The 15,791-nt window shown below is 49.9% G+C and overlaps 1 protein-coding gene across 1 annotated transcript in view; it reads left to right on the top strand.

Moving 5' to 3' along the window:
- LOC132400010 (potassium voltage-gated channel subfamily KQT member 2) overlaps window positions 1–15,791 on the top strand; it is a 99,969-nt gene that overhangs the window by 64,011 nt on the left and 20,167 nt on the right. The window contains exons 10-11 of the mRNA XM_059981054.1: window positions 2,930–2,986; window positions 11,257–11,471. Coding sequence (XP_059837037.1) covers window positions 2,930–2,986; window positions 11,257–11,471 — 272 coding nt within the window. The remainder of the gene's footprint in view (window positions 1–2,929; window positions 2,987–11,256; window positions 11,472–15,791) is intronic.

Below are 15,791 nucleotides of genomic sequence, written 5' to 3'. Positions count from 1 at the left end.
GTTGCTAGAAGTTGAGGGCCTGAATTTTACGGATAATGTTCTTTTAAACGTAAAGCACTGAAGGATGACCATGTGGAGCTGTGTATATTATGAGGGGCAGAGATAGCCAAAACATTCCAAGAAGGTACAGACGGGTTAGTAGATTAATTGGTCATATGGGTGTTACTGGGTGGACCTGCTCGTTGGGCCGGAAGGGCCAGTTGCCATACTATGTCTCTAAATAGGGTGAGTATACACAGACTTTTTCGCAGGAGAAGGGAACCGGAAGGTGGATTTAAGTTGAGAGGGGAAAGATTTAAAAGAGACCTGGGGGGGCCCTGCATGGAAGGAGCTGCTGGAAAAAGTAGTTGAGGTGGGTATAATAGCCACATTTAAAAGACATTTGGTTAGGTCCATGAACAGGAAAGGCTGAGAGAAATATAAACCAAATGCAGCCAAATGGGACTAGCTTAGATGGGTCAGCAGAGACCAGTTGGGCCAAAGGGCCTGTTTCTGTGCTGTATGGCTCTAAATGGCCCAGAGTTACTGCTGTGATGGAACTGAGGCAGAATCAAAGCAGATGGACCTCCTGGGACCGATGAGTACATGGGGGGCAATTAGGGAGGGGTGATAAACGCTGACCTGGTCTCTAATCTCAAGTTGCAGAAGCTGAGTGCTGAGAGATGGGAGATCTTGGTTACGAACTTGCAGCCTGATGTGTGTTGTGGTGAAATCTGTCTGGTGGTCTGTTTCCTTGTTAATGTTCTGTGTCTTCTGTTCTGTGCTGCAGGAAGGAGAATGTCGAGAGTACGCCAAGGTTTGCTCGATTTTAAAGCTCTGATTAAAACAAAACACTCTATTTTGGGCCTTTGTCCCTGCAGTAGTGGTTTCGCTGGGGTTAGGGTGCTGAGTAGCAGCAAGGAGTCGCCCTTGCTCTGTGTCCCCGCTTTTATTCATACAGGACTGGCCTTTGCTTTAAAGTGTTCCCAACCTTGGGCTCATGGGCTATGTTGTGAACTTAATGATGGTCAAAGTTTTTGCAACCCCCCTCCCCAACACAAGTATCCCTTGCTCCTCGCTCCCCACTTCATCTATCACCCAACTCTTGCTCCCCCGCCAGTCAACTTACCTATTTGTACTCCTGGCACCGGCCCGCCCCATCTCTGCTCCCCCTCTTGTGGGCAGTGTGCAGTCTTGGCACGACATCTTTGCCCTACCACGGTCCTGTGGTCTTGTGGTCTGGCTGGGTGGGGACTTTGTCCAAGCAGGCGCAGCTGATGTTGGGGGGATGGGAGGGGTGTCCTATAGCTGGGTGAGGGGCTGAGGTCTTGAAGGTGGTCATGCACTAAACTGGCGTTAAACCTCTTCCTGGTCCCCTGAAGTCAGCCTGCGTTAAGTTCCTCCCTCCTCAAAACTCCTTTCCATGCCAGCAGAATTCAGGACATCGCCATTTGGCCCCCCCCCCCCCAAGTCATTCATGGCTACTCTTCCACTTCCCCACACTGACGCAATGTCCCTGAGTAGAACAGAGGGTCAGGGTCTCAGTTGGGAACGGATAGCACGGTGGTCCTGTCATCTTGTGGTGAAGGGGACTGTTGCGGAAATCCAGCTGGTTTACTGAGGCTTTAGGAAGGGGAGTCCAGTGGGGCCTGCAATTGACTCCAGACTCTCAGTGAGGGGTTTAACACTTAGTTCTGACCTTCAAGTGGCTCAAAGTGATACTTGGTCCTGGAGAGAACCAGTATCACAGTGGGTGATGAGCATGTTCTGTCCCTCAGGGCACCCCTTCATGTAGAAGAGGATCCAGAATCCTGGGGTCCACTGGAGAACAGGTGGGAGTGGGCTCCCTCTGGATATGGTCCACTGGAGAACAGGTGGGAGTGGGCTCCCTCTGGATATGGTCCACTGGAGAACAGGTGGGAGTGGGCTCCCTCTGGATATGGTCCACTGGAGAACAGGTGGGAGTGGGCTCCCTCTGGATATGGTCCACTGGAGAACAGGTGGGAGTGGGCTCCCTCTGGATATGGTCCACTGGAGAACAGGTGGGAGTGGGCTCCCTCTGGATATGGTCCACTGGAGAACAGGTGGGAGTGGGCTCCCTCTGGATATGGTCCACTGGAGAACAGGTGGGAGTGGGCTCCCTCTGGATATGGTCCACTGGAGAACAGGTGGGAGTGGGCTTCCTCTGGGCACTGATGGCTCCACCAGACCCCTATGGGCCACAAGGACGGGGGCTGGAATCTTTCACGCCCACCCCAGAAAGGCTCCATGGACAAAGGCCAGGGGGAATTGAAGGTGGTGTCGCACTGGGGTGGGAGGAGCAGTGACTGGGGTTGAGTGGTCCAGAGGCACCCAGGAGTTGATGGAATGGACAAGGCAGGGAGGAAAGATTTGGATCCAGCAATCCATGGCAGGGCCTGGGGAGAGGAGCCATGCTTTGAGGACAGACCAGTATCACACGTCCCTGTCTTGCAACAGGACTGGAACTACAGGCTGCAGCCTAGGGGCACAGGTCAGCGAATACCATAAGCCCCAGCCTGGGGAAAGAGTCAGTAGTCCAGGCCCCAGCCTGTGAAGCAGACCAATGCCCTAGGCCCATACCTGAGGCTCTCTAGCTTTGCCCACTGACCAGGGACTGGGGTCAGATCCAACGGCCGAACATTAGAAGGTGAGCAGGTGTGGTCTGTGTGAGATCTTTCTCCCCCCCCCCCCCCCCCCACCCAATTTCCTCACTTTGCTCTCTCATCTCATGCCCTGGATCCCAGTGGTGTCCCTGCATGTTTCCAACCCCCTGGGTCAACCCTGGACTCAGATCAAATGGGCAAGGGTGTGGGTCCTTGGGTCGTTCCTTCCAGCTGAACCGCTTTGTTTGGAGAATGCTGAGCTACTGATTCTGTGGTGGAATCACGGGAATTATACTCATCAATTCCCATTTTCCCCTTGTTTTCAGTAAACACAAACCCCGGCGTGATTCCATGTGTGGAATGTGCTGCTCAGGAGACCCTAGGTATCCATATGGAACTCTCCCTCTGCTCCATGCTCGGCACCTTTCAGCTACTTCACAACTCTCCTCCTCCCTCCTTGTGTGTTACCTACCTTTCCCACAACCCCCACCATCGTCTCCCTCCTTTCCTCCCTCCCCTCTCTCTCTCTTCTGCTTGGTTTGGCAATCCTGTGCACTTGATAACATATTTAGAGAACTATTTATCCTGCCTGCTCCCCTCTTGCTCTCTCTCCAGTCTAATGATAATTGGAAGAGATTTGCTTAATTGTTGGAGAATATTATCTTCTTTTTAAGCACATCACCCCTTCTGGAGCGCACACTGCTGACAGCTGCACACCAGAGTCCTCTGTCCTGGGCCAGCCCATCTTTTGAACGAAGATCCTTTCTCTTTCAGGGATGAGGTCTTTGGAGCTTCCAGTGGTTTTGTTGCACTGGGTTTTTTTATGAGATGGGTGTGATATTCCATCCCCAGGAGAATATTATCTACTTTTAACAAAGCATATAATTTTTGAAAATGTATTTTTTTATTTAGAAATACAGCAAGGTAACAGGCCCTACTGGCCCAAGGAGCCCCCTGCGCCCATGGGACCAATTAACCTACCAATCGGTCTATCTCTGGTACGTGGGATGAAAGTGGAGCTCCTGAAGGAAGCCCAAGTGGTCACGGGGAAAACATACAAACTCAATAGACAATAGACAGTAGGTGCCGGAGTAGGCCATTCGGCCCTTCTAGCCAGCACCGCCATTCACTGTGATCATGGCTGATCATACATAATCAGTACCCCGTTCCTGCCCTCTCCCCATATCCCTTGACCCTGCTATCTATAAGAGCTCCATCTAACTCTCTCTTCACTGCATCCAGAGACTTGGCCTCCACTGCCTTCTGGGGCAGAGCATTCCACATATCCACCACTCACTGGGTGAAAAAGTTTTTCCGCATCTCAGTTCTAAATGGACTACCCCTTATTCTTAAACTGTGGCCTCTAGTTCTGGACTCACCCATCAGCGGGAACATGCTTCCTGCCTCCAGTGTGTCCAATCCCTTAATAATCTTATATGTTTCAATCAGATCCCCTCTCATCCTTCTAAATTCCAGTGTATACAAGCCCAGTCGCTCCAATTCCTTACAGACTCCAGCAGAATAAAACCCGGGTTGCTGGCACGGTAGTAGGGTTGAGCTAACCATGTTGCTACCATGCTGGCCCCGAGGTTTAAAGAGGTTCAGATCAGATCCATCAACAAGGGCCTGTCCTGTGCAGTACTAGTCTACGTACCTTCTCTTCTGGGAAGGCATGATCTGTAGATAAGGGACACGTTACACCTAAGTCCAAAGGGGACCAACTTCCTTGCAGGCAGGTTTGCTAGAACTTTTAGGGAGGGTTTAAACTAATTTGGCAAGCGGATGGGAGCCTGAGTGACAGGGTTGAGGATGGGCAGCTGGTTTACAAGTAGGGGCAGTATGCAGTGAGATTGTGAGGAAGGACAGGCAGATGACGGCAAAATTGCAGTCAGTAGGATGGGTTGCAGTGCGTAACATGGGGACAAAATTGAAAAGATTGATGAATACAGGACTGGAGGTATTACATTTGAAAGTACACAGTATAGGGTAGATGATCTTGTAGCACAGTTAGAGATTGGTAGGTTGTGCCTGTAAGAAGATTATAATTGGCTTAACTTGCAAGGATATATTGAAAGAATAGGTAGGTAGGCAGAGGGGGTGGCATGGCTTTGTTGGTTAAAAAAAAAGAAATCAAATCCTTAGAAAGAGATGGCATGGAATCAGAAGATGGAGAATTGACATGGGCTGCGTTGAAGAAGTGTAAGTTTAAAAAGATCCTGATGGGAGTTGTATACAGGCCTTCAAACTGTAGCCAGGGTATGGGCTATAAAATACAATAGAAGATTGAAATGACTTGTCAAAAGGACCAACCTAATTTTCTCAATCTACCTGCATATTGAAATCCCCCATAACTGCTACAATAGTCATTGGAGAGTTAAATATGCAGATAGATTGGGAGAATTAGGTTGGTGCTGATCCCAAAAGGGAATTTGTAGAATGCCTACGAGATGGCTTTTTAGAGCAGTTTGTCATTGAGCCCACTAGGGGATCAGTTATTCTGGACTGGGTGTTGTGTAATTAACTAGATTTGATTAGGGAGCTTAAGTATGGGAGCCCTAAGGAGACGGTGATCATGATATGATAGAATTCACCCTGTAATCTGAGAGGGAGAAGATAAAGTCAGATCTATCAGTATTACAGTGTAGTGAAGGGAATTACAGAGGCATGGGAGAGGAACTGGCCAAAGCTGATTGGAAGGGGTCACTATCAGGGATGACAGCAGAGCAGCAAAGGCCGGAGTTTCTAGGAACAACTTGGCAGGCACAAGATCGGGACGTTGCAAAGAAGAACTAGTATTCTAAAGGCAAGATGACACAACCATGGCTGACAAGAGAAGTCAAAGCCAACATTAAAAAAAAGAGGGCATATAATAGAGCAAAAATCTGAGGGAAGTTAGAGGATTGGGAAGCTTTTAAATACCAACAGAAGGCAACAAAAATGCCATAAGGAGAGAAGATAAAATATAAAGCAAAGCTAGCAAATAATATCAGAGAGGATGGCCAAAGTTTTTTCGGATATATAAAGAGTAAATGAGAGGCAAGAGTGGATAGTGGACTGCTGCAAAATGACACTGGGAAGGTAGTAATGGGGGACAACGAAACAGCGGATGAACTGAAAAAGTATTTTGCATTAGTCTTCACTGTGGAAGACTGTAAGTTCAAGGGTGTCAAGGCGCAAAATGAGTGCAGTTGTTATTACTAGGGAAATGTCTGAGAGGTAGATAGGTCTCCTGGACCAGATAAACTACACACCAGGGTTCTGAAAAAAGTGGCTGAAGAGATGGTGGAGACATTAGTAATGATCTTTCAAGAATCACTAGATTCTGGCATGGTTCCAGAAGACTAGAAAATTGCAAATGTCACTCCACACTTCGAGAAGGAAGAGAGGCAAAAAAAGGAAATTGTAGGCCAGTTAGTCCTAAGGAGTGGCTGGGAAGATGCTGAAGTTTATTTTTAAGGAAGAGGTTTTGGGGTACTTGGAGGAATGTGATAAAATAAGACCAAGTCAGCATGGATTCCTTAAGGGGAAATCTTGCCTGACAAATCTGTTGGAATTCTTTGAGGAAATAACAAGCAGGACAGACAAAGGAGAATTTTGTATGTGGATTTTCGGAATGCCTTTGACAAGATACTGCGCATGAGGCTGCTTAGCAAGATAAGAGCCCATGATATTACAGGAAAGATACTAGCATGGATAGAGCATTGGGTGATTGACAGGAGACAGAGATTGGGAATGAAGACCTTAAGATTTAGGAGCAGAAGTAAGTCATTCAGCCCATTGAGTCTGCTCTGCCATTCAATCATGGGCTGATTCACTTCATCCTGTCATCTCCACTCCCCTGCCTTCACCCCATACCCTTTGATACCCTGGCTAATCAAGAATCTATCTATCTCTGTCTTAAATACACCCAATAACTTGGCCTCCACAGCTGTTCATGGCAACAAATTCCATAGATTTACCACCCTCTGATTAAAATAATTTCTCTGCATCACAGTTCTAAATGGACGTCCTTCAATATTGAAGTTGTGCCCTCTTGTCCTAGAATCCCCTTTGCCTTATCTAATCTGTACAGGTCTTTAAGAACCTTTCTGACTGGTTGCTGGTGTTCTCCAGTGATCGGTGTTGGGCTTGCTTCTTTTTATGTTGTACATCAGTGACAGAATGGCCAAGTTTGCAGATGATATAGAGATAAGTGGAGGGACAGATGGTGTTGAGGAAGAGGGACGCTGCAGAAGGACTTGTCTGGATTAGAATAGGCAGATGGAATGCAATGTTGGGAAGTGAATGCTCATGCACTTTGGTAGAAAGAATAAAAGCATAGACTATTTTATAAACGGGGAGAGAGTTCAAAAAACCAAGGTGCAAAAGGAACTTGAGAGTCCTCATGCGGAATTCCCTAAAGGTTAACTTGCTGGTTGAATTGGTGGTGAGGAAGGCAAATCATTCATTTCAAGAGGATTAAAAACAAGGGATGTAATGCTGAGGCTTTATAAGACACCAGTGAGGTCTCACCAGGAGTACTGTGAGCAGTTTTGGGACCCTTATTTAAGAAAGGATGTGGTGATGTTGGAGAGGGTTCAGTGGAGTTTGTGAAAGTTATTCCAGGAGTGAAAGTGTTATTATATGAGCAGCATTTTGGTGGCTCTGAGTCTGTGCTTGCTTGAATTTAGAATAATAAGGCAGGGTTCTCATTGAATGTCAAAAGGCTTGGATAGAGTGGATGTTTCCTCTTGTGAGGGGAGTCTAGGACCAGAGGACCATGCCTCAGAATAGAAGGTAGTCCCTTTAGAATAGAAATGAGGAATTTCTTTTGCTAGAGGGTGATGAATCTGTGGAATTCATTAGGTATATTTGAGGCAGAGGTTTATGGATTCCTGATTAGTCAGGGCATCAAAGGTTACAGGCAGAAGGCAGGAGAATGGAGTTGAAAGTTTAGCTTGGGGCGTCGAAGATGGCATCTGTAAGGAGTTTGTACATTCTCCCTGTGATACGCGTAGGTTTCCTCTGGGTGCTTGGTGTCTTCCCATATTCCAAAGATATACTGGTTAGTAGGTTAATTGGTCATTGTAAATTGTCCTGCAGTTACACTAGATTTATACAGGTGTGTTGCTGGATGGTGACACTCGTAGGGCTGGAAAGGCCTGTTCCATGCTGCATCTCTAAACCAGCCATGCTGGAATGGTGGAGCAGATGTGATGGGCTGAATGGCCTAATTCTGCTTCTACATCATGGTCATTCCCTCTACCCATTTTTTTTTGCTTAGTCCTAAATCCTGTAAACCCTCAGCAGTTATCATATGTGGAGAGAGAAACAGAGTTAATGTTTGAGTTGAAGACCCAACTCAATGATCTAGTGAGAAAATAACAACACACACAAAATGCTGGAGGAACTCAGCAGGCCTGGCAGCCTTTATGGAAAAATGTACAGTTGACATTTCAGGCCAAAACCCTTTGGCAGGACCTTGGCCCAAATGTTGACTGTACTTTTCTCAATAGATGTTGCCTGGCCTGCTGAGTTTCTCCAGCATTTTGTGTGTGTTGCTTGGATTCCAGCATCTGCAGATTCTCTCTTGTTTGTGAAGTGAGAAAATAATTTAGTTTCAAGTTGCAGAGAGAGTGCAGGGAGGGATGGGTAGAATAAAGGACATATCTTTGTTTCAGACAGACAGATATACTTTACTGATCCCGAGGGAAATTGGGTTTACTTACAGTCGCACCAACCAACAATAGTGTAGAAATATAGCAATATAAAACAATAAATAATTAATAATAATAAGTAAATTATGCCGTGGAAATAAGTCCAGGACCAGCCTATTGGCTCAGGGTGTCTGACACTCCGAGGGAGGAGTTGTAAAGTTTGATGGCCACAGGTAGGAATGACTTCCTATGACACTCAGTGTTGCATCTCGGTGGAATGAGTCTCTGGCTGAATGTACTCCTGTGCCTAACCAGTACATTATGGAGTGGATGGGAGTCATTGTCCAAGATGGCATGCAACTTGGATAGCATCCTCTTTTCAGACACCACCGTCAGAGAGTCCAGTTTCACCCCCACAACATCACTGGCCTTATAAATGAGTCTGTTGATTCTGTTGGTGTCTGCTACCCTCAGCCTGCTGCCCCAGCACACAACAGCAAACATGATAGCACTGGCCACCACAGACTCGTAGAACATCCTCAGCATTGTCCGGCAGATGTTAAAGGACCTCAGTCTCCTCAGGAAGTAGAGATGGCTCTGACCCTTCTTGTAGACAGCCTCAACTGTTCTTTGACCAGTCCAGTTTATTGTCAATTCGTATCCCCAGGTATTTGTAATCCTGCACCATGTCCACACTGACCCCTTCGATGGAAACGGGTCACCGGTGCCTTAGCCCTCCTCAGGTCCACCACCAGCTCCTTAGTCTTTTTCACATTAAGCTGCAGATGATTCTGCTCGCACCATGTGACAAAGTTTCCCACCGTAGCCCTGTACTCAGCCTCATCTCCCTTGCTGATGCATCCAACTATGGCAGAGTCATCAGAAAACTTCTGAAGGTGGCAAGACTCTGTGCAGTCGTTAAAGTCCGAGGTATAGATGAAGAGAAAGGGAGACAGGACAGTCCCCTGTGGAGCCCCAGTGCTGCTGACCACTCTGTCTGACACACAGTGTTGCAAGTGCACGTACTGTGGTCTGCCAGTCAGGGAATCAATAATCCATGACACCAGGGAAGCATCCACCTGCATCACTGTCAGCTTCAGGATGGTGTTGAACGCACTGGAGAAGTAAAAAAACAGGTGATCCTGATGGTGTCTGGTTGATGAGGGCAGTTGGAAAGTGGGAGATGTGAAAGGCAGGCCAGTGCCAATCCTGATACCAATGGGAAATGCCCTTCGGGTGGCAGTCCCTGTGGAGAGGGAAACCGAGCTGCAAATGGCTGCAGGTGCTGAAATCTGGAGCAAAAAAACAAGCTGCTGAAAGAATTCACTTAGTCAGGCAGCATTTGTAGAAGGCAGAGGCATAGGCGACATTTCGTAATTAAAATTATTACAGTATTGTGTCAACAGGAAGTGTGAAGGGGACCAGCCAGACCTTTGGGATCTAACTGTCCTGTTGTCTGTCCATCTTCAGACTCCATAGTCCTGAGGGTAGACATCCTTCTGCTACTCCCTGGCAACCTGCAGGCCCCTCAGTCCTTGCATCGGGTTAGCCCCTCCTCGGTTGAGCTGTAGCTCCGCAACTCTGTAACCCTGGAAGAAATGGAGTAATGCAGCTGAAAACACTCAACAGCTTGTGATTGGTCAATGGTTGAGGACCGTTCACCCGCTGGGTTCCAACCAGCCCTGTTCAAAGCAGAGAGTTAAACTGGGTAGGAGAGAGAACACAGAGGTCAAATAAATTATAGCAAATTCTGAATGATGGAAGGACATGTGTTACGCATTCAGCATTGTTCTCAGCTGGAGAGTTAGCATTATTTATACTTTCCAATTTGTCCCATAGTATCTTTCAGGATGAAGACAAGGACTACTTTCATTTCTGGTGTCAATGATCTGTTGCATGAATCTGTCTTGCCTTGTCTTTGTAAGAGTCTCCAAAGTTGTCTGCCCGCCTCTCTCTCTCTCTCCTCCCCCACTGGCCTTCCCCGCCCTCTCCCTGTGCCCAGCACTGTTCTTGGACTGTCTGCATGCTCCCGGATGCTCTCCCTGCATGGGAAGCTCGCATATTGTGATTCTGTGGAGAGCTCCCGAGTGGCGCCAGTGATGCCTGTTGGAATGCAAGACCTGTTTCTGCACTTCTAACGATTCCGAGATCCTATTACACAACCTTTCATGCTAAATATCAAAGTGGATCTGTATTCCCAGCGTGGAACAGTGCACCCCAAAAAATTCTGTACCAAAAGAGTGGCAAATTATGTTGCAGACCTCTCTCGCTTTGGAATCTCTGGGGTGTGCACTTTGATGGGGCAGTGTCTCTGCTTGGTGTTGTGCTTCTACAGACAGACATTAATGAATAATCCTCTGTTGGTTAAAGTTCCCAAGCCCCCAGGATGAGGGCCGAGGGTCTGTGTCAGTAAACTAGGGTTGAATAGTCATGAGACTGAAGGAAATTTTTGGAGTTTTTTCTATCACTTCTGTAACAGCTTAAGCACAGGCAGAGTTTGTGATCGGGGCAAGTGACCATGGGTGATGGACTGTTGGGTTGAGTCTCTGAGAGGGAGGATGCCTATGGTTTGTGGGAGGAAATTTAATGTTGGGGGAGAGTGTACGTGGGGTCTGGGAGGAGATACACCAAGGATAGAGAACATTTAACACTTTTGCCACTATTTATTGTTGCAATGATGCAGTTCATCTCCAACAAACCTCCCATGGGAAACTCAAACTAAACATCAGAACTATAGGGAAATGTTCTACCTACAGCAATTATACTCCATAACCAAGGCCACTGGGACTTCAGTAGTTGAGCTACTGTGGTTTGCAGTGCATTGCCACTGATCTGTGAGGTGTGCAGGGAGGGTTCTCTATGTTTTGGGCAGAGTGTGTTGCCAGGGAGATGCGGTGATGGTGCCTGTCGGGATAGTGTGTTTCCAGGACGATGCTGCCTGTTGGGGGGGGGGGGTTGTTGCCTGTCGGGAGGGTGTATCACTGGGTCACAGTTGACAGATGAACTGTGTTTTACAGCAACAAGGTCAGCCTGAGGGAGAGGTTCTCCAGCCCCAAGGGTCCAAGTGCCAAAGCCAAAGCCTCGGAGCAGGGAGGCGTGCGGCGATCACCCAGTGCAGACAACATTGAGGAGAGTCCTGACAAGGTGCAGAAGAGCTGGAGCTTCACCGACCGGACCCGCTTCAGGCAGGCCTTCCGCCTGAGGGGAGCGGGCTCGAGGCAGAACTCCGAGGGTGAGTGTTCAGTCCCACTGAGACGCCGGCAACTGATCACCATCGTCTGTACCTCTGCAACAGGGCTCTGCTTGCCTCTCTAATCGTAGTGCCGTGCAAGGGAGGGGTGGTAGCGATGGAGGGTCACACTGTGGGAAGTACGGGACTGAAGGTGGCATTCACAGGTCTAGACTGTGGAAGGTGGAGGAGCTGCCCATCTGACTGCCTGCCCCTTTTCCAAAGCCAAGTTTGTGCCTGGCTGTCCTTGGAGGGGGAGCATGTGGTCATAGCAGGCACATTGGGGGAGTGCCGTGAACAGTGGTCCCCCGTGGTATAGACTGTTTTATAGATGGTAGTAACCTTAGTTTAATTTGAGTATACTTATTCTCTTGTAAATATTGACTGTCTGTACCTTTGTGTATTTGTGTTGTAAACAAACTGTAAATATAGTGTTAAAGTGTGGGACTGAGGGAGGGTCACACTGGGATGGTCTGTCCTTAGAGAGAGTCACACTGTTGGAGCTCTCTCTCCTCAAGTTGAAAATTTGCGGCAAAATCACCAAGGATTTGTATCGGTCTGAAGGCTTTGGGAGTGTGGAAGACTCATCTCAGCAGCAGACTGAAACAGTTTCCTTTCCTGGAAGGATTCCGCTCGGCAAAGCTTTTGGTCCGTGTCTCTTCAGCGCTGAGCAATGGTGTGGCTGATGGATTGCCAAAGTCTAACTTTGCTGGGAGTGGGGACGAATTTATCTGTAACAGCGGGAAACCCCTCTAATTTGAGTGCCTTGTTCAGGGTGACGAGGTGAAGAGGACTTTGGAGAGGACTGGCCCGGGGTAAAGCCTTTACTTTTAACACCCCACAAACCTCCCTGCCTATTCACTCCTTTTTTTTCCCTCCTGTCCCATCTTGTCTATGAAGTGTTTGTTTCTGACTTTGCTGCTGTTCTGCTGGGTGTAAACTGTGTAATATTTCAGAGCTGGTGTTGAACTTTTGAATTTCTGACTCCTATGGCTGCTGCATCTCCAAGGTGTCGTTAGCGGAGACTGCGGGCTGGGGAGATCCAGCTCACAAAGAGGACCACCCGTTCAAATTACTGACTTTAAAGAACGCTGTGCCTACTTCGGCTGGTAGGAATGCCACTGTAAAAGCCATGGCGGAGACTGCTGGAGGCCATCAGGGTATTGTTGTGTCAGCGGTTTCCAACGGGAAGACTATTTTCTATTCGAAGTTGGCGAGTGATGTGTTTTTTTTTGGCCCTCAGTCAGGGGTTAAGGGTGGGGAGGGTTTTCATGCAGGTGCAGCGGTGATACCCCCCATGCGCTTCGTAGGTGAGGTGCGATCCAAAATGACCCCAGTACGGTACAGGGCAGCCCGAGGGGTAATGAGCACCTTTTCTCATGTCATCATATGCAGCTGGAGCAGGGTGGGGCAGCTTCAGGTTTATTTTGAAGAGCATTACTATACCATCCTGTGAGCTACAGGCCGCCCGAGGTGCCATGCCTGTAAGGAGTTTGAGCATATTCGGAAGAATTGCCCGAACCGTTGGGCTGCCAGTTCTCAGGGGCACGGTAATATGATGGCTGGACTTTTCCCTGCTGTGTTCCTCCCCCTGTCGCCCACCCCTCTGTCCCACTGGCTGTGGAAGTCATGGTTGGGCACGGTGTGAATGACGCTGAGGGGTGAGTTCAAGAAAAAGCACCCGAAGGCTTTTCCCCTGGAGAAGGAGTGGGTAGTTGTTGAATCAAGGACGGAAGGTCCTGTGGCTCCTGAGATCCAGCAAGAGCCTGGGGAAGTTGAGGGAGGGGTAAGTGCTGCCGGAGACTGAGGACGCCACTGAAATGGAGGTCAATGTGCCTCAGCGTATCTGCAGACTGAAAAGTCGGTGAGGAGGAAGATGTACCCCTGGAAAAGGTCGTGTGTACGGAGTATGTCCCCTCAGAGCTGGAGGGGAGCCCTGTCGTGCAGGACCTCTCTGCTGGGGAGGCATCTTCTGAGCAAATGTCCTCCGGGCTGGTGAGCAGCACCACTGTATGTAGAGAGGACGTGTGGGGAGGCACACTGACCTTCAGCACGGAGAGGGTCAAAGCCCTGTAAAGCCTGTGGCTGGAGGGTCACCGGTGGGATTAGTTTCCCAGGTCACAGGGCATTCCTGGATCGCCATCCCGGGCAGCTCATCAGAGGGAGTGTGTCCCAGGAGGCGATGACTCTCCTGGTGCTGATTCCGGGGAGAGTGAAGAGGGTGTGGGGATGGGAGGCCCAGCAAATTCGTATCCGGCTGTGGGAGGGATTCTGGATCCAGTGGTGGTGGGGCGTCCCTCTGTCACTGGTCCTGGGGATGGGGGAGTGCCTGTGGTGCGGTCTCCCGTTAGAATTGTGGTGAGATCTACCGTTAGGACTGTGGTGAGATCTCCCGTTAGGACTGTGGTGAGATCTCCCGTTAGGACTGTGGTGGGGTCTCCCGTTAGGACTGTGGTGGGGTCTCCCGTTAGGACAGTGGTGAGATCTCCCGTTAGGACTGTGGTGAGGTCTCCCGTTAGGACTGTGGTGAGATCTCCCGTTAGGACTGTGGTGAGATCTCCCGTTAGGACTGTGGTGGGATCTCCCGATAGGCCTGTGGTGGGGTCTCCCGTTAGGCCTGTGGTGGGATCTCCCGTTTGGACTGTGGTGGGGTCTCCCGTTTGGACTGTGGTGGGATCTCCCGTTAGGACTGTGATGGGATCTCCCGTTAGGACAGTGGTGGGATCTCCCGATAGGCCTGTGGTGGGATCTCCCGATAGGCCTGTGGTGGGGTCTCCCGTTAGGCCTGTGGTGGGATCTCCCGTTAGGACTGTGGTGGGATCTCCCGTTAGGACTGTGGTGGGATCTCCCGTTAGGACTGTGGTGGGATCTCCCGATAGGCCTGTGGTGGGGTCTCTCGTTAGGACTGTGGTGGGATCTCCCGTTTGGACTGTGGTGGGGTCTCCCGTTTGGACTGTGGTGGGATCTCCCGTTAGGACTGTGGTGGGATCTCCCGTTAGGACAGTGGTGGGATCTCCCGTTAGGACAGTGGTGGGATCTCCCGTTAGGACAGTGGTGGGGTCTCCATTAGGCCTGTGGTGGGGTCTCCGTTAGGCCTGTGGTGGAGTCTCCGTTAGGCCTGTGGTGGGGTCTCCCGTTAGGACAGTGGTGAGGTCTCCCATTAGGACAGTGGTGGGGTCTCCCGTTAGGACTGTGGTGGGATCTCCCATTAGGACTGTGGTGGGGTCTCCCGTTAGGACAGTGGTGGGGTCTCCCGTTAGGACAGTGGTGGGGTCTCCCGTTAGGACTGTGGTGGGGTCTCCCGTTAGGACTGTGGTGGGGTCTCCCGTTAGGACTGTGGTGGGATCTCCCTTTAGGACTGTGGTGGGGTCTCCCATTAGGACTGTGGTGGGATCTCCCGTTCGGACTGTGGTGGGGTCTCCCGTTAGGACTGTGGTGGGGTCTCCCGTTAGGACAGTGGTGGGGTCTCCCGTTAGGACAGTGGTGGGGTCTCCCGTTAGGACAGTGGTGGGGTCTCCCGTTAGGACTGTGGTGGGGTCTCCCTTTAGGACTGTGGTGGGGTCTCCCGTTAGGACTGTGGTGGGATCTCCCGTTCGGACTGTGGTGGGATCTCCCGTTCGGACTGTGGTGGGGTCTCCCGTTAGGACTGTGGTGGGATCTCCCGTTAGGACTGTGGTGGGATCTCCCGTTAGGACTGTGGTGGGATCTCCCGTTCGGACTGTGGTGGGGTCTCCCGTTAGGCCTGTGGTGGGATCTCCCGTTAGGCCTGTGGTGGGATCTCCCTTTAGGCCTGTGGTGGGGTCTCCCGTTAGGACTGTGGTGAGGAGTGAGTGGTCACGTCGGGTGCAGACAATGGCTACTTGGAGGGAGACGAGAGTGTTGGATGTGGTGAGAGGAGAGAGGAGCTCTCTTGAAGCCAAGTTGGCCGTCTTTCTTGATCCCAGCAGTGAGTCCCAGCCCGTTTCCATGGAGGAGATCCGGGAGTTCATGAAGGACGACCGGAGGAAACCGTTCATGGGGTCTGCAAAGGGATCGCTCAGTCTATCTGCACATTCCTCCAAAGGACAGGAGGAGAGCCGAAATGACCTGTCAGGAGAAGTGCCGGTTTAAGAGACTCCTGGAGAAGGGTTGTAGGTGAAGATGGGAGAAGACTGAAAGGAGTGTTCTGCTCCTTCTCCCAGGGGCTCTGGTGAGGGTCTCAGTAAGATGCCCTGTCAAATTCAGTGTGGCAACCCTTCATGTCAATGGTGGTAGTGGGGCCCTGTCAGTGGGCCGGCAGACCTGCGGTGATGATCTTGCTGGGTCCCCTCACTGTTCCGGGAG

Source organism: Hypanus sabinus, chromosome 9 (assembly GCF_030144855.1).
Source record: "Hypanus sabinus isolate sHypSab1 chromosome 9, sHypSab1.hap1, whole genome shotgun sequence".
NCBI classification, from domain to species: Eukaryota; Metazoa; Chordata; class Chondrichthyes; order Myliobatiformes; family Dasyatidae; genus Hypanus; species Hypanus sabinus.
The sequence above is the reverse complement of the archived record's forward strand: the minus strand, read 5'-3'. Positions and strand labels throughout refer to the sequence as shown.